This window comes from Herpailurus yagouaroundi, unplaced genomic scaffold, assembly GCF_014898765.1.
Source record: "Herpailurus yagouaroundi ecotype Mexico unplaced genomic scaffold, PumYag 187, whole genome shotgun sequence".
In the NCBI taxonomy this organism is placed as follows: domain Eukaryota; kingdom Metazoa; phylum Chordata; class Mammalia; order Carnivora; family Felidae; genus Herpailurus; species Herpailurus yagouaroundi.
The window spans coordinates 6,676,743-6,703,656 of record NW_024412418.1 but is presented as its reverse complement, the minus strand read 5'-3'; the positions used below and the strand labels follow the sequence as shown (position 1 = coordinate 6,703,656).

The 26,914-nt window shown below is 44.0% G+C and overlaps 1 protein-coding gene across 4 annotated transcripts in view; it reads left to right on the top strand.

Annotated features, from left to right (window-relative positions):
* The window catches only part of DDB2 (damage specific DNA binding protein 2), a 33,146-nt gene that overhangs the window by 5,345 nt on the left and 887 nt on the right, over positions 1–26,914 (top strand). Inside the window, exons 1-10 of one of the 4 annotated variants that reach the window (XM_040495255.1) lie at positions 6,876–7,318; positions 7,835–7,991; positions 9,131–9,267; positions 9,657–9,848; positions 23,028–23,173; positions 24,491–24,590; positions 24,678–24,855; positions 25,181–25,323; positions 25,558–25,647; positions 26,740–26,904. In XM_040495255.1, the coding sequence (XP_040351189.1) occupies positions 7,865–7,991; positions 9,131–9,267; positions 9,657–9,848; positions 23,028–23,173; positions 24,491–24,590; positions 24,678–24,855; positions 25,181–25,323; positions 25,558–25,647; positions 26,740–26,904 (1,278 nt within the window). In that variant the 5' untranslated portion in view covers positions 6,876–7,318; positions 7,835–7,864. Of the gene's footprint in view, positions 1–6,875; positions 7,319–7,562; positions 7,739–7,834; positions 7,992–9,130; positions 9,268–9,656; positions 9,849–23,027; positions 23,174–24,490; positions 24,591–24,677; positions 24,856–25,180; positions 25,324–25,557; positions 25,648–26,739; positions 26,905–26,914 lie in introns of those variants that run through there. The other 3 variants (XM_040495252.1, XM_040495253.1, XM_040495254.1) reach the window with 3 other exon arrangements.

Sequence of the window (26,914 nt, the reverse complement as noted above, 5' to 3'; positions counted from 1 at the left end):
GTATGGATTGAAGAAGTATTCAGGCGGAAAAAATCAATGGAACTTGATGATGGGTTAAATATAGATGGTGAGGGAGAAGTACATTTCAAAATGAATCCCAACCTGTGATCTTGGATTGGATTCTGGTCCGGAGTAGGACATTAGCGGGGCACTTGGGAAAATTGGAATAAAATTTATAGATTAGATAATAGTGTTTTTAGTACTCACTTTCTCTCTCTCTCTCTCTCTCTCTCTCTCTCTCTCTCTCTCTTTCTCTCTCTCTCTCTTTTTAAAGTAGGCTCTGTGCCCAGCGTGGGGCTTGAACTCACGACCCCTGAGATCACAGAGTCTACCAACTGAGCCAGGCAGGCGCCCGGTAATTTTCTCATCTTGATCATTGTATTGCAGTTACGTCTCACGTTACACTCAGGATATTAGGGAAGAGCGTATGGAAACTCTTTGTAAACTTTTCTTCGCCACTCTTTGTTAAGTCTGAAATTCTGTCAAAGTGAAAAGTTTAAACATAAAACAAATGCAAATGACTTGCAGGTGTTTACCTTGAGTCCCGAGGCAGAAATGCCAGGGAGGGGAAATGTGACCGAGGCAGGGGAAGAGCAGAAAATCAAGACTTCACTTTTGGATACAGTAGGTTGAGACGCTGAGATGTCCAAGCGGCTGTGTCAGGAAGGCAGAGCCAGATTATTCCGGACGTCACCTATGAGCCAGGGGAAGGGATAGAACCCATGCAAGCCAACCTCAGACAGGGGGGCTCTGTGCCTGAGGTGAGGCGGGCCACAGTGAAGCAGGACACGGGGGGCGGGGGGGGGGGGGGCGCGCACGCGCATGGAGTGTCTGTGGCTTGGCAAGCGTTGTGTCCAGTGCTTTGGCCTCTGAGCCTCGCAACAACCCTCTCCAGGAGGCCTAATTCTTCCCAGTTTACAAAGGAGAAGACTCAGAGAGGTGCTAAGATTTCTCAAAGACCCAGAAAGGATATGGGAGAGTGAGAGCTGTCTAACCCCACCACCAACCAGTGAGTCGCTCTCCCACTTGGTGATGCGGACTGAACACCCACGGCAGAGACTGGGTATGTTAGTTTCCTGCAGCTAACAAAGTAGCACACACTAGGTGGCTTAAAACAACAGAAATTTCTTCTCTTCTAGTTCTGGAGGCTAGAAATCCAAAATTAAAGTATCAGCGGGGTCATGCTCCCTCCCCAGGTCAGGGAGTGGGAGGTGGGGGTGGGGAACGCGGGGGAGGGAGTGGAGAATCTTGCCCTTCTCCTAGCTTCTGGTGGCTGCCAGCAATCTGGTGGTCTTTGGCATACCGTGTATCACTCCGATCTCTGCCTCTGTCTTCACATTGCCTTCTCTGTGTGTTTGTCTCTCTGTCTCATTCCCCCTTTGCCTCACTGTTTTTATTTGCCTATTTATTTATTTATAACTGCTTTATTATTTATTTTTGAGAGAGACAGAGTACAAACGAGGGAGGGTCAGAGAGAGAGGGGGAGACGGAGGACCCGAAGCAGGCTCTGCACTGAGAGTGTAGAGCCTGACGTGGGGCTCGAACTCACCAACTGTGAGATCACGACCTGAGCGAAACCAAGAGTCCAACGCCTAACCAACCGAGCCACCCAGGTGCCCCCTCACTGTTTTTATTCTTTGACTCGTTTTATTTTTATTGAATTATAGTTGACACACAATGTTACATTAGTCTCAGGTGTGCAACACAGTGATTCCACAACTCAACACGTTATGCTATGGTTTGTTGTTGCTGTGGGGTTTTTGTTGTTGTTTGTTTTTAATTGTTTGAGAGAGAGAGGGAAAGAACACAAAGAACGCGTGTGAGCTGGGGAGAGAGGCAGAGGGAGGGAGAGAGAGAGAGAGAGAGAGGGAGGGAGGGAGGGAGGGAGAGAGAATCTTAAGCAGGCTCCAGGCGCTCAGCACAGAGCCCAACAGGGGGTTCAATCCCACAACCTTGGGATCATGACTCAGACGCTCAACCAGCTGAGCCACACAGCCCCTGCTGTTGCTGTTGTTAATTGAAGTAGAGTTGACACACAATGTTGTATTACCTCTGCCTCACTCTTATAATGACATTTGGACCTGGATTTAAGACCTACTGGGATAATAATCCAGGATGATCTCCTCACTTCAAGACACTTAAATACATCTTTCTCTAGGTCCTTTCTCTAGGTAACATTCTCAGGTTCTGGGACTTAGGATGTGGATTTCTCTTTTCAGGGACCACTACTCGACCCGCCACACCAGGCCTGCTATTAGCCTTGGAAATCTGTAAAAATGAACTTAAAAAGCAAGCCATCTTTCGGAATTGTTCATCCAGTTCCACTAATGTGCCTCTTTGCAGACAGAGTACAGCAGCAGCCTCAATGCTGCCACCACACATGTGGCTTGGTCTTCTAGGCGGCCTATAATTACAAAACTTTCAGACTCCAGGGCCTGATGACACAGGGAGAATCAAGCACAAAGGACAGTAAACGTGTCTGCGAGGATGCCCACTGGAAGTCTCAAGTGTTGGGGAGGCTGTGAGTGTATCTGTACCACAATACCCCCTCCAGGCTATTGGCTTCACCAATAAGAACCACAGCTCCCCATGCCGCCCACTGCCTTCCCCGACAGAAACTCAGCTGTGGTTCCTTGGGCCAGTTTTTTGTCACATGTTCCTGGAGTTACAATGTCATAGTAGGGACAAGAGCCAAAGCAGGGCCGTGGAGGCTGGGGTGGGAGAAGGGAATATAAGGGGATGTGAATGTAGCTCTCCCAGACCCACTAGCATGTGACTCATCCACCCATAGGCAACTGGCTTGGCTGTAACACAGAGAGAATCGTTTTTATTCCTGCCACTTGGGATTTTTGCAGTCCTTGGAAGAGAGTGAGCAGAAGGCACTGCCAGAATTCAAACCCCTGGTTTCTGATTCTCTGGTCCCCCCTCTTCCACTGGTGGCTACCTGACTGGTGGAACGCTTAATGGCAAAGAGCATTACCTTTATCAGACCTTATCAGTAAATAACATATCGCCAGGAGATTATATAACAAGCTCTATTTGTAGAACACTCTACAGTTTGCAAGGCACTTTCCCATATACTATTTCAGTACTCTGGCAGTTGCCCTGCAAATCTGGCTGCCTAGAGAAGTTTCCTGGCATCCCGTATCTATGGTATTTCATGACAGGGTATTGATTTAGAGTGTGGATTGTGCCTCATGCCCCACAGCAGAGACAGAAGGTGGGGTTTTTTTCTTTCTTTCTTTCTTTCTTTCTTTCTTTCTTTCTTTCTTTCTTTCTTTCTTTCTTTCTTTGTATTTACACAGCTGTCTGACACTTCCAAAGCTACACCAAATATTTATTGACTTTGAGAGAGAGAGAGAGAGAGAGAGAGAGAGAGAGTGGGGGAGGGCTAGAGAGAGAGGAAGAGAGAGAGATTCCCAAGCAGGCTCCACGCTGTCAGTGCAAAGCCTGATGTGGGCCTCAAACCCACTAACCATGAGATCATGACCTGAGCACAAATCAACAGTTGGATGCTTAACCGACTGAGCCACCCAGGCACCCCTATAGTTTTGAAAATGGATGCTATTCCCAGAGGGTAGGAGTCATGCTCTCATTTAGCACTATTACAGAATTTATTCATATTTGGGCATTTAAATACGTATTGGAGATGCCAAACAACAGGGACCCTGGATGCTGTATTCCATCTGTCTCCAATCCTTTTGGAGGAATTTAAACCTCGGTCCCCTGCAAGCCCTGCAGAATCCTCGAGGCTGTCATTTGCAAACCACTGGATGCAGTGACTGTGTGTGGGAAGCCAGCACATACCATCCTTGTGGATTATGGATAGCTTTGCAGACTCAGCAGAGTTTTTGGATCCATAGACAGCCTGATCAGAATCAGAGTCATGTACCGGCCTGCACCAGAGAAATGATTCCTACTTGATGGAAATTTTCCACAAGGAGGCCAGAGTTGAAAGCAGTCGCTGGTTTCTGCTGCTGTAATAGCAAGTCACAAGATCCCGGCTTTTAAAACTGGAAGGGATCTGAAAGACCACCGAGTACCTTGTCCTGATTTCATGATGATGAAACTTAGGCATAGAGAAGTGAAATGAAAAACCCAAGATACATGATGTAAGAACAGTGCTCTTCCCACTGTGCTATATTATCTGTTCCAGAAAACACATAAGCCACAGACTGTTTTGCAGATCAAAGAAACTGGCATTATTTAGGGTCATGCTCGTGGTCTGCCCGGCTTCCAGTGTGAACACGAGACGTTAATTTGCTATCACCAGCAGCTTTTGAATGAATTGCCTTGTGATGCCTTATGTCAAAGATAGTGTCACAGATAAGACCAAAACACCTATAAACAGTTTCATAGCACAGCCTCTCTGTGGCATGAAACCAGAGCAATGCTGTATCATTCACCTCATTATCAGGTTAGCAGCATCACAAAATACTTATTAAATTTTTTTAAATCCTTATTTATTTTTGAGAGAGAGAGAGAGAGACAGAGAGAGACAGAGAGAGAGACAGAGCATGAGCAGGGGAGGGGCAGAGAGAGAGGGAGATACAGAAGCCAAAGCAGGCTCCAGGCTCTGAGCTGTCAACACAGAGGCCAACGCGGGGCTCCAACACACTGACCGCGAGATCATGACCTGAGCCGAAGTCCGACACTCAACCGACTGAGCCACCCAGGCGCCCCCCCCCCCCAAATACTTATTAAATACTTTTGTCCGCTCTGCACCTGATGGTTCATCAGATGGGAACGGATGACATTAAGTCCCCAGGAAGTCATTTTGTGGTGAAACACAGCAAAACCCAGGGTAAAAATACCCCAAAGCACAATCTGAAACAAAATACTTTACTGGCATGTTCAAGGCAGGTTTTCATACTCACACGTAGTTTTTTTAATTCACCGTGGAAAAGCTCCCCAAACCTAAAAACAGATTCTGGGAAAATCTGGCATTAAGCAGGACATTTCCTCTGCTCGTGGTGAATCCATCACAGCTAATTATTACCTCCACGTCCGTCTTCCCATTTCCTACTCTCTCTGCCTGGAATGTTCCTTCCCCACCCTCCCATCTCTCAAGATTCAGCTTAAGTGACCCCTTCTCTGGGAAGACTTCTTTGACACTGTTCTTTTAAACTTTACTCCAAGCTGAGTTAGTGTCCTTTTTCTGTGCCTACCCTCAGCCCCACCAGAACCCAATGCTTCCTCTCTCACTAAGCTTATCACATCCTATTGTAGTTGTAGGATTACCTGTGTCCCCCATGATTAAAAAGCACACTCCAGGGCACCTGGGTGGCTCAGTTGGTTAAGTGTCTGACTTCAATTTGTGGGTTTGAGCCCTGTCTCGGGCTCTGTGCTGACCGCTCAGAGCCTGGAGCCTGCTTCAAATTCTGTGTCTCCCTCTCTCTCTACCCCTCCCCTGCTCTCAATTTGTCTCTCTCTCTCTCTCTCTCTCAAAAATAAACATTAAAAAAATAATAAAAACAAAAAGCACACTCCGTGGGGGCAAAGAGCACTTTTTATTTCAGCATTCTCTTTCACTGGAATAGTGCCAGGAACAGAACTTTTGATAAATGTCAGTAGAATGAATGAAATTTGAATTCTGCCTGCCATTCAACTTCCCCCTCCATCTGGTCTCTCTTTGAACAGATCCTCAGTATGACCAACTTTCTCCTCTTCAAGCTGCCTCCTGCCGTACTTATAAATGTCAATGCCTCCAATCCAAACACCATCAAGAACACCCCTGTTGGGATACCTGGGTGACTCATTCAGTTAAGCACCTGACTCTTGACTTCTGCTCAGGTCTTGATCTCAGGGTCGTGAGTTCAAGTCCCGCATTGGGCCCTGTACTGGGAGTGAAGTCTACTTAAAAATACTTAAAAAAAAAAAAAAAAAAAAAAAAAAAGAACACCCCTGTAGGTGAACTTGTGGTTTATTGCTCATTGCAACAGAGAATACATATGGTGGAACATTGCTGTAAGAAGGTATTAGGAAGGACTTATAGGATTTGGTTTGTGTTGGAAGATTTGGATAAGGTTCAGGGGAGTGGGGCTCTGCTCTGGATTAAAGGAGATGGGGGTAATTCTGTGACTGAGTATCAATAAATCTTATCTGCAAGGTGGAAGGAATGACGGAAAGCTAAAGCTGTGATTGGCCAAGAAGCTGCTTTCATATTAGCCGAACTAATAGGGAGATGTTTGGTTATTTTTGTGGTTTGGGCAATGTTCTTACTTTTTCCTGTGGTCAGACGTGTGGTCATGTTTTAGCCTTGATCTATCATGGTCACAGAGTGGACTTATCTGGTGTTTTGTGCAATTGTTTATTTCGACAGAACACCAAGGTCTAATTGATACCAGGCCAGCTCTCTTTCTCAAACCTCATGCCCATTCCTTTTACCAAGCTGACCCCCTGCCTCAGATACTCTCCTCCCTCCTCCAGCCAAACCCTATTTAAATTCAAATTGAACTCCACAAAATTCCATCTTTCCTGTGAAGCTTTCCTAAATACTTCTTTCTCCATTGGATTATCTTTTCTGAATGCATCTAAAAGTCTTGGTTGGCATGCCACAATTTAGTATTCAACTGCCTTCACTCTGGAATGGTTTGACTTGTTTCACGTGTATTTTTCTTCTCTGCTCAGTAGGTTGCAAATCTTTATAGGGGCAGGGTCATTTCCTACATTTCACTATCCCCTTAGAACTGAGCACCCTGCTGAGGTGAAACTAATGGCTGGTGTGAATAAAGGGGGCGACTCTGCATCTGTGACACAGCTCTGAAAACACAGCCACAAGCCAGCAATGGAAAAGCCACCAGCTTGCCTTTTTAACACTCTGACCTTTTAACAGCTCCCCTTTTTAACACTCTGACCTTTTATCTTCCCATCTTTCCATTAAGAAACCATGTTTGAATTTTTCTTTTGGAGCATTCATTTCTTCGCAAGTGTTACTTTTGGAAATGTCTTCTGTCCCTAACTGACCTTTAGTACAGGATCTGCATTGTTGTCTCTTCTCACCCTTCCAAAGACCTGGGGGATAGCATGAAAAGCCCAGCAGTCCCCCACTAACAGAAGCTCCTGCCTGGCTCATCGTCGCAGGAAGTAGGATGCATGTGAACTGTCTCCTCTGGGGCCGTGCGGAGGGTCACCCACGAGGGCCAATGCCCAGGACTTTGGCTTAAGTCAGGGCACAAGACCTCTAAGCCTGATTAGCCTACACGCCCTCCAGCCCATCCCTTACTCCCTAGGCGGACACTCAGCAGGTTTAGGGAAAACTTAGTTGAAAGCTGCAAGTTTCAACCACTCTGCACAGAAAAGCTGACATTCGGGGGAGGTGAGGAAACAGAAGCGCGGACACCTATGGCAAAGCAGGCGGGCGGGAAGAACTCGATTTCCACCGCAGGGCGGTGGCGAGTTTTCTACAAAGCCGCCTATGTCCAGGACCAGCCAATCCTAAAGCCCGAAAGGGCGTGATCACCAATTAAAAGGCAGAGAAGGCGGAGCCGAAGCCTTGATTGGCACCTGGTCTCCTGTGGACTGGCTGAGGCCTGGCAACGCGGAGTCTGAAGAGGCTTCAAGTTGGGTGCTCTAGCCATGGCGGCCATCTTTATTTCTGGCAGATCAGCTGATGGGCACCAACGCGCCCAATTTAGAGGCGAGGCGTTGGGTCTTTTTCTGGGGAGCCCATGAGTCCCTCCCCTCGCATGCCTCTCTGAGAGGGGGCGGGCCGGAGCAGGAAGCCAGATTGAACGCGGTGAGGCTGTTTGGCGGGAAGTTGGCTTAGTTCCCTGGTCCCCGCCTAGTTTCTCCCCAGAGGCTTCTCAATCTTCCCTCCTTGATCTCGGCATAGGGCACAGTACCCTTTCGCACGGAGGACGCGATGGCTCCCAGGAAACGCCCAGAAACCCAGAAGACCCCCGAGGTGGTTGTGCGCCCCAAGACCAGGAGGAGCAGAAGCCCCCGGGAGCTGGAGCCCGAGGCCAAGAAGCTCTGTGTGAAGGGCCCCGGTACTGCCTGCGCCTGCTGCTTTAATAATTCCGCCTTTGGGGGTTCTCACGCAGGAGGCTGGAGTGGGGGGGTGGGGTGGGTGCTGTTGGTTTCCTGAGGCTATCCCAAGTTTTAAGGATGCCTTGGGCTGTGCATTTTTCCGCAGGTCCTTTGACACCACAGAGCTTGGGCTTAACCCCTCTCAGGTGATGGGAAGAGGCAGATGAGCTCCATTACATAAGACACAACGGACTTTTCAAATTCCTGTGTACCAGGATTTTTACACACTGAGGACTGCTTAAAATAATCCTACCTTGCCTGGTGGTGCGTGTGGTGAATTTCGGTAGTCATGGTTGCTAGCTGTGTGTCCTTGGTTTCCGCTGTGAGAATCTTCAATTTCCTTCCTTAGAAAACTCATTCTCTGAGGTTTATTGGGGCTTGAACCTGGGGCTATAAGGATTGGGTGGGCACAAAACACTGGAGCAGGGTGTTGTTGATGAAGTGTTTTTTGTCCCTAAGAAAAAGGAATTAATCGGTTGTCAAGAGGCTGGATTCATAGAAACCAGATCCTCAAGTACATCTTTATTCCTATTCTAAGTGGATCTATCTCTCCAAAAGTAGCCAGGCCAGACCCTCCGGATCCTGCTGGTTTCCCAAAGAACAGATTGGACTTGGGGCGAACAACTGGTCACCTCTACATTATTTTAATATAGGATTTAAAGATACTTCTTTTCCCAGTCACTTCTACCATGCTATCCTAAAATCTTTTTATTTTACATGATATGTGATTTTTAAATTGTCACCCAACCCTACCATGAGTTTTCCAACCTACTGGGAAGAGTTCTGTGTATACTTTACTCTTGGGTGTTTCTTTGGTTCCGTTCTCAGAAACCCTGCAAGGGTTTGTTTTCATATTATTTCATATTTAGCTTCACTTCAGAATTACTATTGGGGGAGTGTTTGGGGCAAGGGGCTGAATCCCTACTCACTATATTTTGTGCTGGCTGAGACTGAGCAGACCATGGAAAGGCCTTAAGAGGTAATGAGAGAGATTGGCTATGTAGAATGGAACAACAAAGCTTTCTTTCTGAGATTTCAGCAGGAAACCCTTCCGTGCGTGAGAGCAGAGAGGAAAATATGTGTCTGTTCTGCTTGGCAGGTTCTAGCAGAAGATTTGACTCAGGCTGCCTTTGGGCGGGGTTGGCTAGCCTTCAGGTCCCGCCATCATACACCAGCATCGTCAGGGCCCTTCACCACCATAAGCTGGGCAAAGCTGCCTGGCCATCACTACAGCAGGTGAGGCATTTCCTGGCTGAAGAGCTCGAGTTTCCCTCGTACCTTTTTACTATTGGGATGTTCTAAAATTAGATGCTCGGTTGGTTCAGCCGGTTGTCAGAGTGGTCAGATCACCTCTACCTTGGTGACTGACCTACTGGGCATTCAGCCAAGTAGAAAAGTCTTATGCTGTAAAGGTCCCATCTGGAATGCACTCTGCCCCCTTGCTTTCCAAGATTAGTTCATGCACATTGCAAATATTTTCACACACAGAGCCAGGCAGTTCACTTTCCTTTGGGGGGGCGGGGGGAGGACTTGGCCCTAAGGCTCATCTATGGAGGAGGCAGAGATTGACAATTTACCCAGGACTTGGATTTTAACTCAACTTAATTTTTTTTTCTCTGTGTCAGGGTCTCCAGCAGTCCTTTGTGCACTCTCTGGCTTCTTACCGGATATTCCAAAAGGCTGCCCCTTTTGACAGGAGGGCCACATCCTTGGCATGGCACCCAACTCACCCCAGCACCCTGGCTGTGGGTTCCAAAGGGGGAGATATCATGCTCTGGAACTTTGGCATAAAGGACAAACCCACCTTCATTAAAGGGGTGAGCAGTTCCCTGTGCCAGACAATAGTGCTGAAGAAGTGTTTGTTGAAGGGATGGAGAATTATCCAGTAACAAGGAGATGACTGGGATCAAAGTAACTAGGTATTTTCAAACAAGGAGATGGTGATGATACTCAAATCTTCATTGAGTGCCAGCCCTTAAAATATTAGAAGGTATAAAATGTTGGCCACCCTGTTGTAAGTTATCACATAGAGCAGAATCCGAGCCCCTTCTTTTCTCTTGCCCTCATCTTCTGCTGTCTTTCCTCACTTCCTATGCTTTAGCCACACAAGCTATTTCTATTCCTAAACCTGCGTCATTGCTCTTGCTTTTCTCTTTGACTGGAGTGCTCTTTCTCTTGGTTTTCTCATGGCTGGCTCCCTTCAGCCATGACCATTCAGGTCTTGACTTGGTGTACTTCTTCAAACAGCTTTCGCTGACCACTCTGTCTAAAGTAGTCTCTACTTGACTCATTCACTCTGGTTCATTACCCTGCTTCATTTCCCCCACCGACAATGTTTATCAGTATCTGAAATGTTTCACTTATTTGAGTGTCTTTGCCCATACAAATGTCTTTGGAAAGTAAGCTCCACGGTAAGAGGGACCTTGTCTTTCTGGTTTACTACCATATCCCCAGTGCCTCGAACAATGTTTGGCCTAGAGTAGTAGCTGCTTTATTATATTTGTTGAATGAGTGAGGGCCTTGAAGTATAACTGGGTAGATGGGATATATACATACAAGATAACTTGCAATATAGATGCTAAATGCTACAGAATGTGAGAGAAGGAAGAACCCCTTGTGAATTAGAGCAACAGAGAAGGCTCATGGATGAGTGGGGAGTGAGGAGGAATAATATTTAGGTAAATGGAGAGAAAAAGGACAAGCAGAGTGTGTTCGGGGCAAAGTTTGGCATAGCGCTTTCTAGGGATGGCCTTAATCGTGTTAATGTTTATCATCAATTGCTGAGGGGTGAAGGTGTTGGCCCCTCTACCAAAAAGAAGAGCTTTATTGTTATTTACTTATTTTTTCAGCTATAATATTGCCAGTTTATTTATTTTTATAATTATTTATTCATTTATTTATTTTTAATTTACATCCAAGTTAGTTAGTATGTAGTGCAACAATGATTTCAGGAGTAGATTCCAGTGATTCATCCCCTACATATAACACACAGTGCTCATCCCAACAAGTGTCTTCCTTAATGCCCTTTACCCATTTAGCCTATCCCCCAACCCACAACCCTCCAGCAACCCTTGGTTTGTTCTCTATATTTAAGAGTCTCTTATGTTTTGTCCCCCTCCCTTTTTTATATTATTTTTCCTTCCCTTCCCTTAGGTTCATTGTTTTGTATCTTAAATTCCTCATATGAGTGAAGTCATATGATATTTGTCTTTCCCTGACTGACTAATTTCGCTCAGCAGAATACCCTCTAGTTCCATTCATGTAGTTGCAAATGGCAAGATTTCATTCTTTTTGATTGCTGTGTAATAATACTCCATTGTGTATATATATATATATATATACACCACATCTTCTTTATCCATTCATCTGTTGATGGACATTTGGGCTCTTTCCATACTTCAGCTATTGTCGATAGCACTGCTGTAAACATTGGGGTGCATGTGCCCCTTCGAAATAGCAACCTATATCACTTGGATAAATACCTAATAGTGTAATTGTTGGATCATAGAGTAGTTCTATTTTTAATCTTTTGGGGAACCTCCATACTGTTTTCCAGAGTGGCTGCACCAGTGTGCATTCCCACCAGCAGTGCAAAAGAGATCCTCTTTCTCCGCATCCTCGCCAACATCTGTTGTTGCCTGAGGTCTTAATTTTAGCCACTCTGACTGGTGTGAGGTGGTATCTCACTGTGGTTTTAATTTGTATTTCCCTGATGATAAGTGACGTTGAGCGTCTTTTCATGTGTCTGTTAGCCATCAGGATGTCTTTGGAGAAGTGTCTGTTTGTGTCTTTTGCCCATTTCTTCATGGGATTATTTGTTTTTTGGGTGTTGAGTTTGGTAAGTTCTTCATGGATTTTGGATACTAACCTTTTATCTGATATGTCATTTGCAAATATCTTCTTCCATTCCATCAGTTGCCTTTTAGTTTTGCCGATTGTTTCCTTCACTGTGCGGAAGCTTTTTATTTTGATGAGGTCCAGATAGTTCATTTTTGAAAAGAGAAAACCTTTCATTTGCCCAGATGGAGGCTAACAAATGGAGGACTCTATTGTAAAAAGTGACACTCTGGGCTTAGAGCAGCAGCCACAGACTCACAGGCCTTAAAAAGCCAAAGGGAAAAAAGAGTGATAGATGATGGGATCAGTGGTAAACAGGAGATGGTTGACAGGCAAGAATCTAGGTCTCGTGGTATCAGGTTTGATTTTTTCAAATGAACCCTGAAATCTTGATTTTTTTTTTACATGAAATGTTCTGATTTTTAAAAATTGTGATGGAATACACAAAACAAAACGTACCATCTTGACCATTTTTAAGTGTATAGTCCAGTGGTGTTAAGTATATTGGAATTCTTGTATAGCCAGTCTCCAGAAGGTAAAACTGCAAAAGTGTTTGCAAAAGTGAAATTCTGTACCCACTAACACTAACTCCCCATTCTTCCCTCTTCCTGTCCTTGGCAACCACCATTCTACTTTCTGTCTTTATGATTTTGACACTCTCATGAGTATCTCATATAAGTGGAACTATACAATATTTATCTGTTGGCTTATCTCACTTCATATAATGTCCTCTGGGCTCATCCATGTTGTAGCAGGTGTCAGAATTTCCTTTTTAAGGCTGAGTAATATCCCACTTCATGTATATACGACGTTTTGCTTATCCATTGATCTGTTGATGGACACTTGGGTTGCTTCTACCTTTTGGCTGCTGTGAATAATGCTGCTATGGACATGGGTGTACAAATCTCTCTTCAGGTCCCTGCTTTCAGTTCTTTTGGGCATATACCCAGAAGTGGAATAGAAGAGACAGACAAGGCCAGTGATGAACCCAGGATGAGTTTTCTTAAGTGGAGGCTCCAAAGCAGCCCATCAGAAAAGGCCAGGGTAGACAGCCTTGGGATGAGATGGATGTTCAAGAAAACAGGTGCTTGAAGCCAGAAGAAAGGCAGCCAGAGAAATGCTGTGCCCAGAGTTTGGCTTCCTGCCCAGCTGGTGAGACAGGTGACCACCAGAAGGGGCAGTTTTAAATTGAAGTCAAAACCCAGAACTCAGGCAGGAAAAGATTTGTTTTGTTTTGGTTTTTTCCCCTGGGAATCTAGGACATGGGAATAGAGAAATTTAAGAAGTACCTAAGGGTGTCCTCAGGGAAGAGCCACCTGACGAAAAGGAGAATGACATCTGCTTTGAACTTGTGCCAGGCTGAGACTGCTTTTGGTTTACATCACCCTTTATTATAATGTGCATTTAAGTGATGTTTCCTCACACCATGGTGGAGATTGGCCTGGACATTTGAATTTTGGATTAGCAAGACGCTAGATTGGAACAGAAGAAGGGTATGGTGGTCTGGAGAACTGCCTGTCTTTACTCCCAGATACTGACAGAAAGTTGATTTGGCACCAGTGACTGGAGGAGAAGCAGTGCCTCATTTTGTCACTTCTTTTGTCCTCTGACCTTGGCTCTGACCTTTACATCTTCAGGCCCTTGGCAAGGAAACACATTACATTTTCAAAATGAAGATAACTTAGTTTTACTCTTATTATAAAATGATCTTTGGGGCGCCTGGGCGGCTCAGTTGGTTAAGTGTCCGACTTCTGCTCAGGTCACGATCTCACACTTTTTGAGTTTGAGCCCCATGTCCAGCTCTGTGCTGACAGCTCAGAGTCTGGAGCCTGCGTCAGATTCTGTATCTTACCCAAGTAAATAAGTGTACTTACTATTTTGAGAGAGAGAGAGAGAGCGCGCATGCAAGCAGGGAAGGAGCAGAGAGACTTATTTAAAAAAAAAATAATTGTGAGGGTGCCTAGATGGCTCAGGTGGTTAAGCACCCGAGTCTTGATGTTAGCTCAGGTCATGATCTTACGGTTGTTGGTTGGTGAGATCCAGCCCTCTGTCGAGCTCCGTGCTGAGCGGGGAGCCTGCTTAGGATTCTCTCTCTGCCCCTCCCCTGTTCACATACACACTCTCTCTCTTTCTCAAAATAAATAAATGAACATTAAAAATAAAAATAGGGGTGCCGGGTGGCTCAGTTGCTTAAGTGTCCAACTTTGGCTTAGGTCATGATCTCACGGTTTGTGAGTTCAAGCCCCGTGTTGGGCGCTGTGATGACAGCTCAGAACCTGGAGCCTGCTACTGATTCTGTGTCTCCCTCTGTCTCTGCCCCTCCCCCACTCACACTCTGTCTCTCTCTTTCTCAAAAATAAATGAACATTGAAAAAAAATTTTTTTAAATAAAAATAAAAATGATTGTGATTTGTTTGGTGTGTTTTTCTATATGTTTCTCCTGTTTGGGGTTCACTGAACTTCTTGGATCTATGGGTTTGTCATCAAATTTGGAAAATTCTAGGTCATCATTTCTTCAAATAGTTTCTCCCCTCTTTTTTTTTTTTTTCCTCTGGGACTCCAATTACATACATGTTAGGCTACTAGGTATTCCTGCAGGTCATTGATTAACACTTTATTTTTTAATCCCCTCCCCCTCATTTTATTTTGCATATCTTCAACCGCATGTCTCAACTTCATTGATCGTCTACATCTAATCTGCTATTAATCCCATCCAATGTCTTTTTCTTTTCAGATACTGTATATCATCTCTAGAAGCTTAATTTAGGCCTTTTAAAATATCTTCCCTTTCTTTTTTCATGTTCATTACTTCCTCTACTTTTCTTGACCATATAGAATATATTTATAACACTTGTTTCAATGTTTTTGCTTAATTCTATCATCTGTGTCACTTGTAAGGGTGTTTGTATTCACTGAGCTTTCTTCTGGGTATAAGTTCTATTTTCCTGCTTCTTTGCATGCCTGGTAATTTCTCATTGGATGCCAGACATTGTGAATTTTACATTGTTGGATGTTGGATTTTGTTGTATTCTTTTAAATATTGTTGGGCTTTGTTCTGGGACACAGGTACTTATAACCAGTTTGATACCTTCAAGGCTTGCTTTTAAGCTTTGTTAATATAGTTACTATATTAGTTTCCTATTGATTCTATAACAGATTATCACAGTCTTGGTATCTTACAACAAAACAATTTTATTCTCTTACAGTTCTGGAGGTCAGAAATCTGAAATCATTTTTCTGAACAAATGTCAACACGTTGGCAAGGCTGGTTCTTTCTCAAGTTTCTGAGGGGAGAATTTGTTTCCCTGCTTTTTTCAGCTTCTTGTGGCCATCTGAACTCCTGAGCTGTGGTTTCTTCCATCTTAAAAGTGCGTCACTGCAATTTCTGCTTCTGTGATCACATTGCTTTCTTTTCTGACTGACTCCCCCTGTGTTGCTCTTATAAAGACTATTTGATTTCGATTATATCAGTCCCACCCAGACAATCCAAAATAATCTCCCCATCTCAATATCCTTAACTTAACCACATATGCACAATCCCTTTTGTCATCTAGAGTATTATTCATGGGGTCCATGGATTAGGGCATGGACATCTTGGGGACCATTATTTAATCTACCCCAGTTAGCATGGATTTAAGGGAGCCTATAGTCTAGGTATAAGTTGGCCTCATCCTGAGGCAATACTCTTCTGAAGACTCAATGTTCTGTATATTAAATCTTTTCATTCTGGATGGTGAGAATACAGACTATTCTGAGGATTCTCCCCTATTTATTCATGGTGTTTCTCCCCACTCCCCTCCCAGCCTTGGGTAGTTTCCTCATACCCATTTACACATTAATACTTACCCAAAAGACTTGAGGGGATCCTTGTGAAAATCTCCAGAATGTCCCCTCTGTGTGTCTCCTCCCCAGAATTTTGCCCACAAATTCTTGCTATGTTGGCTTTCCTAAAATTCTGTCTTCTCAACTCAGTGAGACTGCTAGGTAGGCTGTGTGTGTCCTCCCTCTCGGTCTTGCTGCCTGGGTACTTTCTCCAAGTGCTAAGCTGGGACAGTTGTAGGACTATCTCTTTTGCTTGCCTCCTGTCTTGTGCTGCCTGCTGTCTAATCTCTGAGAACCTATTTCACTTTTCTTGTCCATTTTCTTAGTTGTTTAAGACAGAAAGATATACCTGTTTTCTGACACTCCATGGTGGGAACAGAAATTCCCATTCATTGTAATAGTTTATCTGAGGATTTAACATTTTTGTCCTACACAGTCTTGTCACCTACAAATCACAAGAGTTGGGTTTCTTTCTTTACTATTCTTATACTTCTTTTTTGCCTTGTTCCATTGTCTTATTCTAGTACATTGCTGAATATTGACTCTAGCAGACATGCTTGTCTTATTCTTGATCATAGAAGGCTTTTATATTTTATCATTGAGCATGATTTCTTCTACTTTCTATTGTAAAATACACATAACATAAAATTAACCAGTTTTTAAAAGTTTGTTTCATTTAAAAAAAAAATTTAAAGTTAATTTGTTTTCAGAGAGAGAGAGAGAGAGAGAGAGAGAGAGAGAGATGTGGGAGGGGCAGAGAGAGAGAGACAGAGAGAGAATCCTAAGCAGGTTCTGCACAGTCAGTGCAGAGCCTGATGTGGGGCTCAAACCCACGAACTGCAAGATCATGACCCGAGCTGAAACCAAGAGTCGGATGCTTAACTGACTGAGCCAGCCAGGCGTCTCCCCATTTTAACCATTTTAAGTGTACAATTCAGTGGCATTAAGTACTTTCACATTGTTGTGCAACTATCACCACAACCATCTTTAGAACTTGTACATCTTCCCAAAATAAAACTCTGTACCATTAAACAAAGACTCTTTATTACCCTCCCCTATATGCACTAATCTGCCTTCTGTCTCTAAAAATTTGAGTATTTGCGGCACCTGGGTGGTTCAGTCGGTTGAGCGTCCAACTTCGGCTCAGGTCATGATCTTGTGGTCCGTGAGTTCAAGCCCCACGTCGAGCTCTGTGCTGACAGCTCAGAGCCTGGAGCCTGTTTCTGATTCTGTGTCTCCCTCTCTCTCTCTGCCCCTCCCCCACTCACTGTCTGTCTCTGTCTCTCAAAAATAAATAAACATTAAAAAAATATTTAAAAATTTGACTATTCGGGTACTTCATATAAATGGAATCATGCAATATTTTTCCTTTTGGGTCTGGCTTCTTTCATTTAGCATGATGTTTTCAAGGTTCATCTATGTTGTAGCATGGATCAGTACTTCATTACTTTTTTATAGCTGAATAATGGTCCATCATACGGATTTGCCACATTTCATTTATCCAGTCATCTGTTGATGGACGTTTGGGTTGTTTCCACCTTTTGCTATTATGAATGCAACTGCTGTGAATGTACGTGTACAAGTTTTTGTTTGAATACCTGTTTTTACTTCTTTTGGGTATATACATGGGAGCTTGTTTGTGTTTTAAAATTGTCTGTTTTTTAATATCCCTTATCAGATTATGTAAATTCCCCCTTTTATTTCTGGTTTGCCAGAAGCTCTTGTGAATGAAATTGTATCTCATCAAATACTTTTTTGTATCTCTTGAGATCAGCATATGATTTTTCCCCTTTCTCCTAATGTGATAAGCTACACCAATTGATTTTGTGTGTTTGTTTTGGTTTATTAATTATATTCCAATTTTTCACTTAAATTTTCTTTTTTTCTCATTTCTTAAAACCTTTCCAATTTTATCATCTCCAGCAAGTAATACTGCTTCTTAAAAATCATGGTAAAAGCACATAACATTTATCACTGAACATTAAAAATAAATATATATATATATATATATATATTTGTTTTAAGTTTATCTATTTTGAGAGAGAGAGAGAGAGAGACTGTATGAGCGGGGGAGGAGCAGAGAGAGAGGAAAACAGAATCCCAAGCAGGCTCTGCACTATCAGTGTGGAGCCCGACATGGGGCTTCTTGAATCCACGAACCATGAAATCATGACCTGAGCTGAAGTCAAGAGCCAGACGCTTAACTGACTGAGCCACCCAGGTGCCCCTATATACATACATTTTTCTAAGTTTATTTGTTTTTTGAGAGAGAAAAAGTGTGTGTGTGTGTGTGTGTGTGTGTGTGTGTGTGTGTGCATGAGTGAGTGAGGGAGGGGCAGAGAGAGAAGGAGCAAGAGAATCCCAAGCAGGCTCCATGCTGTCAGCTCAGAGCCTGACACCAGTCTCAAACTCACGAACTGTGAGATCATGACCTGAGTCAAAATCAAGAGTGGGACACTTAACCAGCTCAGCCACCCAGACACCCCAATCACCAAAACATTTTTAAGTGTACAGTAGGGTTAACTATATTCACATTATTATATAACAGAACTCTAGAACTTTTTCATTGTGTAAAACTGAAACTGTATACCCATCGGATAAGTTCCTCATTTTCCCCTTCCCTCAGCCCTTGGCAACCGCAATTAAGGCTTTCTGTTTCTATGAGTTAGAACTGCTTTAGATACCCCTAAGTTTTGATAGGCTTATTGTGGTTACATAGGAGAATGTTCTGCGTAGGAAATACACAGTAGAGTATTTGAGGGTGATTGGACATCAAGCTGGTAATTTATTATCAAATGCTTCCAGAAAAGCAGTTCTTTGTGCTAGTCTTGCAACTTTTCGAAGAGTTTGAGATGGTTGGAAAACAACAACAACAAAAGACTGATATTATTTCTTCCTTAAATGTTTAGTGTATTCAACAGTGAAGCTACCAGGATCTGGAATTTACTTTGCAAGAACATTTTTAGTTGTGAATACAATGCCTTTAATCAGACTATTCTGATTTTCTCTTTCATTTTCCATCAGTTTAGCAAATTCTAGGGATTTCCCCATTTCATCTAAGTTTTCAAATTTATTGGCATAAGATTGTTTATTATATCCTCTTATTATTGTTTAAAATGTCTAAGATTTCTACTGATGTCCCTTTTTTGATCTATTACATTGGTTATTTGTGACTTCTGTTCGGTCAGTCTCACCAGGGATTTATCAATTTTAGTAGTATTTTCGTTGAACCAACTTTTGTTTGTGAATTTTCCCACAGTATATTTGTTTTCTGTTTTATTCATTTCTATTCAATCTCCTACTTTATTTTCCTGTTACTTTCATACCTTCTTGAGATGGATGTTTGAATCATTGATTTTTAGCCTTCTTTTATTATGGATAATGCTTCTATGAATATTTGTGTTCAAGTTTTCATGTGAACATACTTATTCATTTCTCTTGGGTATATGCCTATATGCTCAAGAGTGTACATTGATGAGACACACAGTAACTTTATGTTTAAGTTTTTGAGGAACTGCCAAACAGTTTTCCAGAGCGACTTCTCCATTTCACATTCCCACCAGCAGTGTAGGAGGGCTTCAACTTCTCCACATCCTTAACAACATATGTGGGTTTTTTTCCAGCTTTATTGAAGTATAATTGACGAATAAAAATTGTGCATATTTAAGGTGTACAGTGTGAAGTTTTAACATATATGTACTTGCAAATGATTACCATGGTCAAGCTAATTCATCACCTCACATATTACCTTGTGTGCGTGCCACGAGCTGAGAACATTTAAGATCAACTCTCTTAGTAAATTTCAAACATATAACATACTGTTAATAACTGTAGTCACCGTGCTGTCCGTTAGAACTCCAGAACTTCCTCATCCTGCATAATTGACATTTTGTACCTTGGATCAACATCTCCTCCAGCCCCAAGCCCCTAGGCAACCACCATTCTACTCAGCTTTTATGAGTTCCATCTCTTTAGAGTTCACATATAAGTAAGATCATGCAGTATTTGTCTTTCTGTGTCTGACTTATTTCACTTAGCATAGCATCCTCCTGGTTCATCCTGGTTGTCACAAATGGCAGGATTTCCTTCTTTTTAAAGGCTCAATAATATTCCATTTATATACATACAACATTTTCTGTATCTCTTCATCTGTCTACAGACACTGAGGTTGTTTTCCTATCTTGGCTACTGTGAATAATGCTGAAGTGAACACAGGAGGGACGATAACACTTTGAGAAGCTTATTTCATTTCCTTTGGATATATACCCAGAAGTGGGATTACTGGATCACATGGTATTTCTAAATTTTCTGAGGAACCCCCATGCTGTTTTCTGCAGTGCCTCTACCAACTTACATTCCCATCAACAGTGTACAAGAGTACCTTGTTCTCTACCCCTTTGCTGGTACCTGTTATCTTCTGTTGTTTCGGTAATAGCATTCTTTTTTTTCTTTTAGTGTTTATTTATTTATTTTTGAAAGAGAGAGAGTGAGTTGGGGAGGGGCAGAGAGAGAGGGAGACACAGAATCTGAAGCAGGCTCCAGGCTCTGAGCTGTCAGCACAGAGCCCAAAGCAGGGCTCGAAATCACAAACCATGAGATCATGACCTGTGCCGAAGTCAGTGCTTAACCAACTGAGCCACCCAGGTGCCCCTGATAATAGCTATTCTAGCAAGTTTAAGGTGATATAGCTCATTGTAGTTTTGATCTGCATTTCCCTGATGTCAGGATTAGTGATGTTGAGCACCTTTGCACATACCTGTTGGCCATTTGTGTGTCTTCTTTGGAGAAATGTCTATTTAGGTCCTTTGCCCATTGTTTAGGTTATTTGGGGGAGATTTTTGGGTTTTGCTATAGAGTTCCTTATATTTTTTTATATTAAGTTCTTATCAGATACAGTATGGGAATATTTTCTCCCATTTTATGGGTTGTCTTTTCACCACCTGTAATTGTCTTTTTTTTTTTTAATGTTTATTTATTTTGAGAGAGAGCATGAGCACGGGAGGGGCAGAGAGAGAGGGGGAGAGAGAATCCCAAGCAGGCTTTGCATTATTAGCACAGAGCCTGATGTGGAGCTTGATCTCACAAACTGAATCGTGACCTGAGCTGAAATCAAGAGTCAGATGCTTAACCAACTGAGTCACCCAGACATCCCTAATTGTCTATCTTTTTTATTATAGCCATCCCAGAGGGTGTGAAATAGTATCTCACGATGACTAATGATGTTGAGCATCTTTTCATGTGCTCCTGGCCATTTGCATGTCTTTGGAAAAATGTCTGTTCAAATCCTTTGTCCATTTTAAAATTAGGTCTGTTTTAAAAAAATGTATTTTAATCACAATTATTTTGTGTGCGTAGGTATGTATGTGTGTATTTAAGTAGGGTCCATGCCCAGCATCAGGCTTGAACTCATGACCCCAAGATCAGGAGTCAGATGTTCCACCGACTGAGCCAGCCAGGTGCCTAATCACAATTATTTTAAAGCCTATATATAACAGCTCCAATATCTGTATCTCCTGTATCTTTCAAATGTTGTTTTTTCCTCTTCGTTTTTGTTTATTTGGCCTTATCTTCTGATATGCCGGATGATTTTAGATGTAATGCCAAATATTGCATATGAAAACTTGTAGAGATAATTTTGAGTTTTGGGTAGTGATGTTTTCCTCTAGAGACAATTTTTTTTTTTTCTCCATCAGATCATCTCAATCCAATGAGTTTAAAATTATTTGAATCTGGACTTCAGGTTTTGTGAAGGTCAGGCTATTTCTAGTTTGCTCTTATTTCGAGAGTGTCTAGGATCTTAACTAAAAGCTGGGGTTTTTTTCTAAGACCTCTCCTTCTTGGCAAGTCTGAACTCCAGTTCTGCCTCTCTTGCCGTGTGAGACTGGCAAAACCGCAGCCCAGCTTCTCAGCCTTGAAGCCACCTACCACTTTCATATCAGCTTGTCTGCAGTTTGGTTTCTCTGCTTCAAAGCCACAGCCTTCTAATCTGCATAGACCTCAAGGGGTAAAGCAGCATCCAAACGTCAGGTCCATCTTTCTGCTTCTTTCTCTGGGATGTTGGTCTTCAAGTCCTGGATGCCTTGATAGCTCTCCATTGACTTCAGAAACTTTTCTTTAAAGACATTTATTTTGGAGGTGCCTGGGTGGCTCAGTCGGTTGAGCATCTGACTCTTGATTTCGGCTCAAGTCATGATCTCACGGCTTGAGAGATCGAGCCCCGCGTCGGGCTCTGCACTGACAGAGAGCGCGGAGCCTGCTTGGGATTCTCTTTCTTCCTCCCTCTCTGTCCCTCCCCTGCATGCACGCTCTCTCTCTCTCTCAAAATAAATTAAAAAAAAAAAAAAAAAAAGCAAACACGGTGAAGCCTTAGTGAGCACAGGACTCAACCGTTGGGAGCAGAAGATTATCACAGCAGTAAGTGTTTGGCGGACCATCGTCACCTTTATAGAGGAGATAGGACATGCCAGTTAGCATGCTGAGTGAGCCAAGTGGATGTTGTGTAAGAGGCCTTGTACGGGTCTGTGAGGCTGGGATAGCGGCAGCTTAAGAAGTAGAGAAGGGGCTCTTGAGGGTGTAAAGTTCTTAAAACTGTGCCTGATACATAAGAAGCACTTAATAAGGTTATGTTTTTTGATGTTATGATTATTTTCATCATCATTGTCTGGAATATCTGGAAAAAATAGGAAGGAGTTCAGATCTGACTCCTGCCCACCTAATCCAGGCACTGTTCCGAGCTGAAGCTCTTCTAAAGAGCACTGGGCAATAAACAAACCATGGTACATCCACATAATGGAATGCTTGGCAATAAAATGGAATGAGCTCTGGGTACACATAGTAACTTGGGTGCATCTCAGGGGCATTATGCTGAGTGAGATGAATACTGTATGATTCATTTATACGACAATCTATTAAAGGCAAAACCATAGCACGGTGATAGAGAACAGATCCACAGTGGCCGAGGGGTGACAGGAGGAGAAGGGGTGTGACCACGAGGGGAGAGCACAGGGGGCTTTTTTGAGGGGATGGAACTGTTCTGCATCCTGATTTGGGTGGCGGTTATTCAAATCTATACTCTTGTGTTTTCACATCCATAGAAGTGTGTGGTAAAAACAACCAAATGTACCGTATGTTAATTTTTTTTTTTTTTTAATTCAATTAAAGCTAAAACCTTAAGTAATGAAGAGTCCCATGGAGCGCATGCCTGCATCCAGGCCTCTCGGCTGGCCTGGCCGCACGTGCTGCCTGCCCAGCTGTCTGGTCGGCAGACTCCGTGCACCCAGGCCTCATCCTTCTCCTGGGCCATCTTCACTCACTGGTTTTTCTCTTCCTTATGTTAGATTGGAGCTGGAGGGAGCGTCACTGGGCTGAAGTTTAACCCTCTTGATACCAACCAGTTTTTCACCTCCTCAATGGAGGGAACAACTAGGCTGCAAGACTTTAAAGGCAACACGCTCCGAGTGTTTACCAGCTCAGACACCTGCAAGTGAGTGGCTTCACTAGGAGGGAAAGGGCTTCTAGGCTCTTGGTGTAGTTCTGATGAGAGCCTCTGGATCTCGTTTGTATTACCCAAACCTGGCACGGGAAAGACCAGCAAGGTGGCAGCCCCTTTCCACCCTTCCCTCTCTTTCTGAGATTTTCTGTAGCTGCCTTTCTCTGTTCCAGGTGGGTTACTGCTTTGGTGAGGTATTCTAGAACCTCAGCTCTTCTCAGAGAGGGAAGGGCTTCAGCTCTTCTGTAAGGCATTCATATATTAGACTAGACCTTGATTCTCACTAGTTAACATGGCATTGGCCTAGAAAGCCACTTTTAAAGGTTGGAGCAGGAACTAAGAATTTGAGATTTCATTCTCTACATCCCTGAGTTGTAATGACCCAACCACTTCTTTGATAGAAGCTTAAAGCGATAGAATTGTGCCCATAAAGCACTTTGGACTCCCCAAGGGCAAGTGGCTGGAGAAATTACAAAAGACGCATCAGTTTGATTTCTAGCCAGAGACACGACTCTAACTGTTCTCTAAGGAATCAAGGGTGTGGAGGCTCTAACTAGCACTGGACATTATCCTGGGCTGCCCCACAGAGGTAAGAAATACCAAGCAATCAGGGCAAGTGATGGGATAGACTCAGCTCCATGTTTTTCTTCCACAAGAAACCCTCCCTCTGAAAGATATTTGTAGGGGATACAAAAGACACCGTAGCAAGGATTTGAGTGTTTGAGAGGAAAAATAGGAATCTGAGATCTCCTGGCTGGGCATTAGGATCCCTGAAGCAATCCCAACCCTTTGTCCTCAAGTAGTCCGAGAGGCAAAAGAGCAAGACAGAGCTCCTAAAATTGTGCTTTTTCCCCTAAATGCTCAGAAGAGGGCAGAAGTTCTTTTCTCGCCAGCTCTGACAACCAGAGCTGGGCAGTCCCTTTTTGATTTGTCATCTCCTTTGGCCCAGAGGGTAGAGAGTGAAGAGAGACACCAATAAACATGTCTTCCTCAAAACCCAGGGCTATAGGGGGCAGGCTGGCCTGGGGACTTGCCTAATGGCTCTAAGGGACAGCTTCTTAGGACTCCTACCAGCTGAGGATCCTGGCCCCGACAGTAACTGGACAAATTTCTGAGCCTCACCACCCTCATGCCCTCTCTCTGGAAGGTAGACAAGTAAGAGTGTTCCTCACTGGGAGTCCGTGGTGAGACAATTATTCACTTATTCAACAAATACCGATTGGACATCTATCTGTTAGACGTTAGAGCTGGAACAGTTAATGGCTCTTGCCTTTGTCCCCAAGAATCTTATAGCACAGTCTCTCCCTCCAGCATCTGGTTTTGCAGCCTGGATGTGTCTGCCAGAAGCCGAATGGTGGTCACAGGCGACAATGTGGGACATGTGATCCTGCTGAACATGGACGGCAGGGAGGTGCGTTCTCTGGAGCCCTGGTCTTCCCTTTCTTTCCCTTACCCCCAGCCTCCCTGCACCCCACCTGAACCAAGCCCTTCTCTGCAGCTTTGGAATCTGAGAATGCACAAAAAGAAAGTGACCCATGTGGCTCTGAACCCATGCTGTGATTGGCTCCTGGCCACAGCCTCTGTGGACCAAACAGTGAAAATCTGGGACCTGCGCCAGGTTAAAGGGAAATCCAGCTGCCTCCACTCGCTGCTGCATAGCCATCCTGTCAACGCAGGTGTGATATATCAGACCTCATCCTTCCTGCAGACGGTGCCTATCCAACCGTTTCTGGGGTCTCCCCTCAACATTTAGAAGCTGCTAGGCCAAACCCTTTACCCTGATAGCATCAACCAAGTTGATATCTTGGAAACTTTCGGAAACTAGTGGTCCCCAACAGCTGCTAAGTTTCTAGAATGTTTTTGTTCACAGTCCAGATTCACCTCCTCCCTTCCACCCGGGGTCTAGAGAGGAGTGGGAAAGAGGGTGCCCCTGCAGAAGGCCTGTACCAGCCAGGACAAGGGCCTGTGGTTCCTTCAGTTCTGGGGCTTTTCACTCGCCAGCTTGTTTCAGTCCTGACGGAGCCCAGCTCCTGACCACTGACCAGAAGAGTGAGCTCCGGGTTTACTCGGCCTCCCAGTGGGACTGCCCCCCGAGCCTGATCCCACACCCTCACCGCCACTTCCAGCACCTGACGCCCATCAAGGTAAGTGATGAAGACAGGGAGCTATGACATGGGGATAGACTGGGTCTATCCCAGACTGGGTAGAGAAAGGCCAGATCTGGAATCCCTAATCCCAGATCTCATCTTGCACCCACACAAAGCAGTCTCTTCTCCCCTGGCTCTCTCTTTGTCCCTTCTGTCCCCCTTCTACAATCCCACTTTGCTGGGTTCTGTCTCCTGTAAGCTCTTTTCCTGTTTTTGTTTTTGTTTTTTCAGCCCAGCCTATCTCCCTGCTGTTCTGCCCTCAAACTTCAGTTCCTGCTGACCTCAGCCTTGCTAATGACTTCTCCAGTCTCAGCCCCCAAGGTTTTTATGGTCTTGAAGTCTTCTGATTCCTTCCTGCCCATGCCCCCAGGCAGCCTCAGCTCTGCCCATTACTCTGCTCTCCTGCTTTGTGTTCTTTTATAGAACCACAGCCTTTCTTCAGACCTCCAGGTTTCATGCATGTACTTCTTTCATCAAGACAGCATAGTGGTGGGGGCGCCAGCCTCAGGCAGGCTGACAACCTCCGGTTAGAATCCTTGGGCAAGCTGCTTGAATTTTGGGTCTTGGTTTCCTCATCTCTAAAAAGGGAATAATAGTATCTGACCGATAGGGTTGTTGGAAGAATCAGTATACCTAAAGCACATGCCCAGTGCCTGGTAAGTACTACATAAACAGTTGATGATTTAGTATTAGGGAGGCTCCCACGTACCTCAAATCCAACCCAAGCTCTTAAGAACAAGCATTCATCACTGGCTGGTTCCCGTTGATCCATGTGTCATCTCCCACTTTGTAACCAGCGAGGCCAATTTCTAGCTTCCCAGGTGGGCTTGTGACATGTCCAAGCCGTGGCATGTACCACCTCGTCCTTCCCGCTAATCATGTCTTTCCGCCTTCAAAACTCCCTTGAGATTTCTTAGGAAAATCCCACCTGTCATTCCAGCTAACTGCCAGATTTGTTTTGAGTGGGGTAATCTGGGGAACATAGGTTTCTTTCCCTTTCTTGGCCATGAGCCATCTCCTGCTCAACTCTTCATCGTTCACATTGATGGAGGGATTACTTCAGAACTTCCATCCTATTTGGTTTTTGGTTACCAGAGACTTTTCGCTTTGTTGTAGGCTTACCTCTTTGGTTAATGTCTGGGTAAAGCTGATGTTAAAACATTGATCAGTTGGTATGATCTCAGGAAGTGCAAAAGAGAAAGAAGGCCTGAAGGTGTCCCAAGGTCCAGAGAGGCCAATTTGGGATTCAAAATTTGGGACGGTAGATGCACATACAATAGTTTCATGTGGGTCTGATCTCCATTATTAAATTGCTGGCAACTGTATTAACAACTGTTAGTGACAAAAAGTACTTTTGATGTCCCTCTTGATAGTGCTCTGCATTTACTCTCATGACAACTCTTCGTCTCCTAGGCAACCTGGCATCCTCGGTACAACCTCATTGTTGTGGGCCGATACCCAGATCCTAATTTCAAAAGTTGTACCCCCCATGAATTAAGGACCATTGATGTGTTTGATGGAAGCTCAGGGAAGATGATGTATCAGCTCTATGACCCAGAATCTTCTGGTATCATTTCGGTGAGGTTTG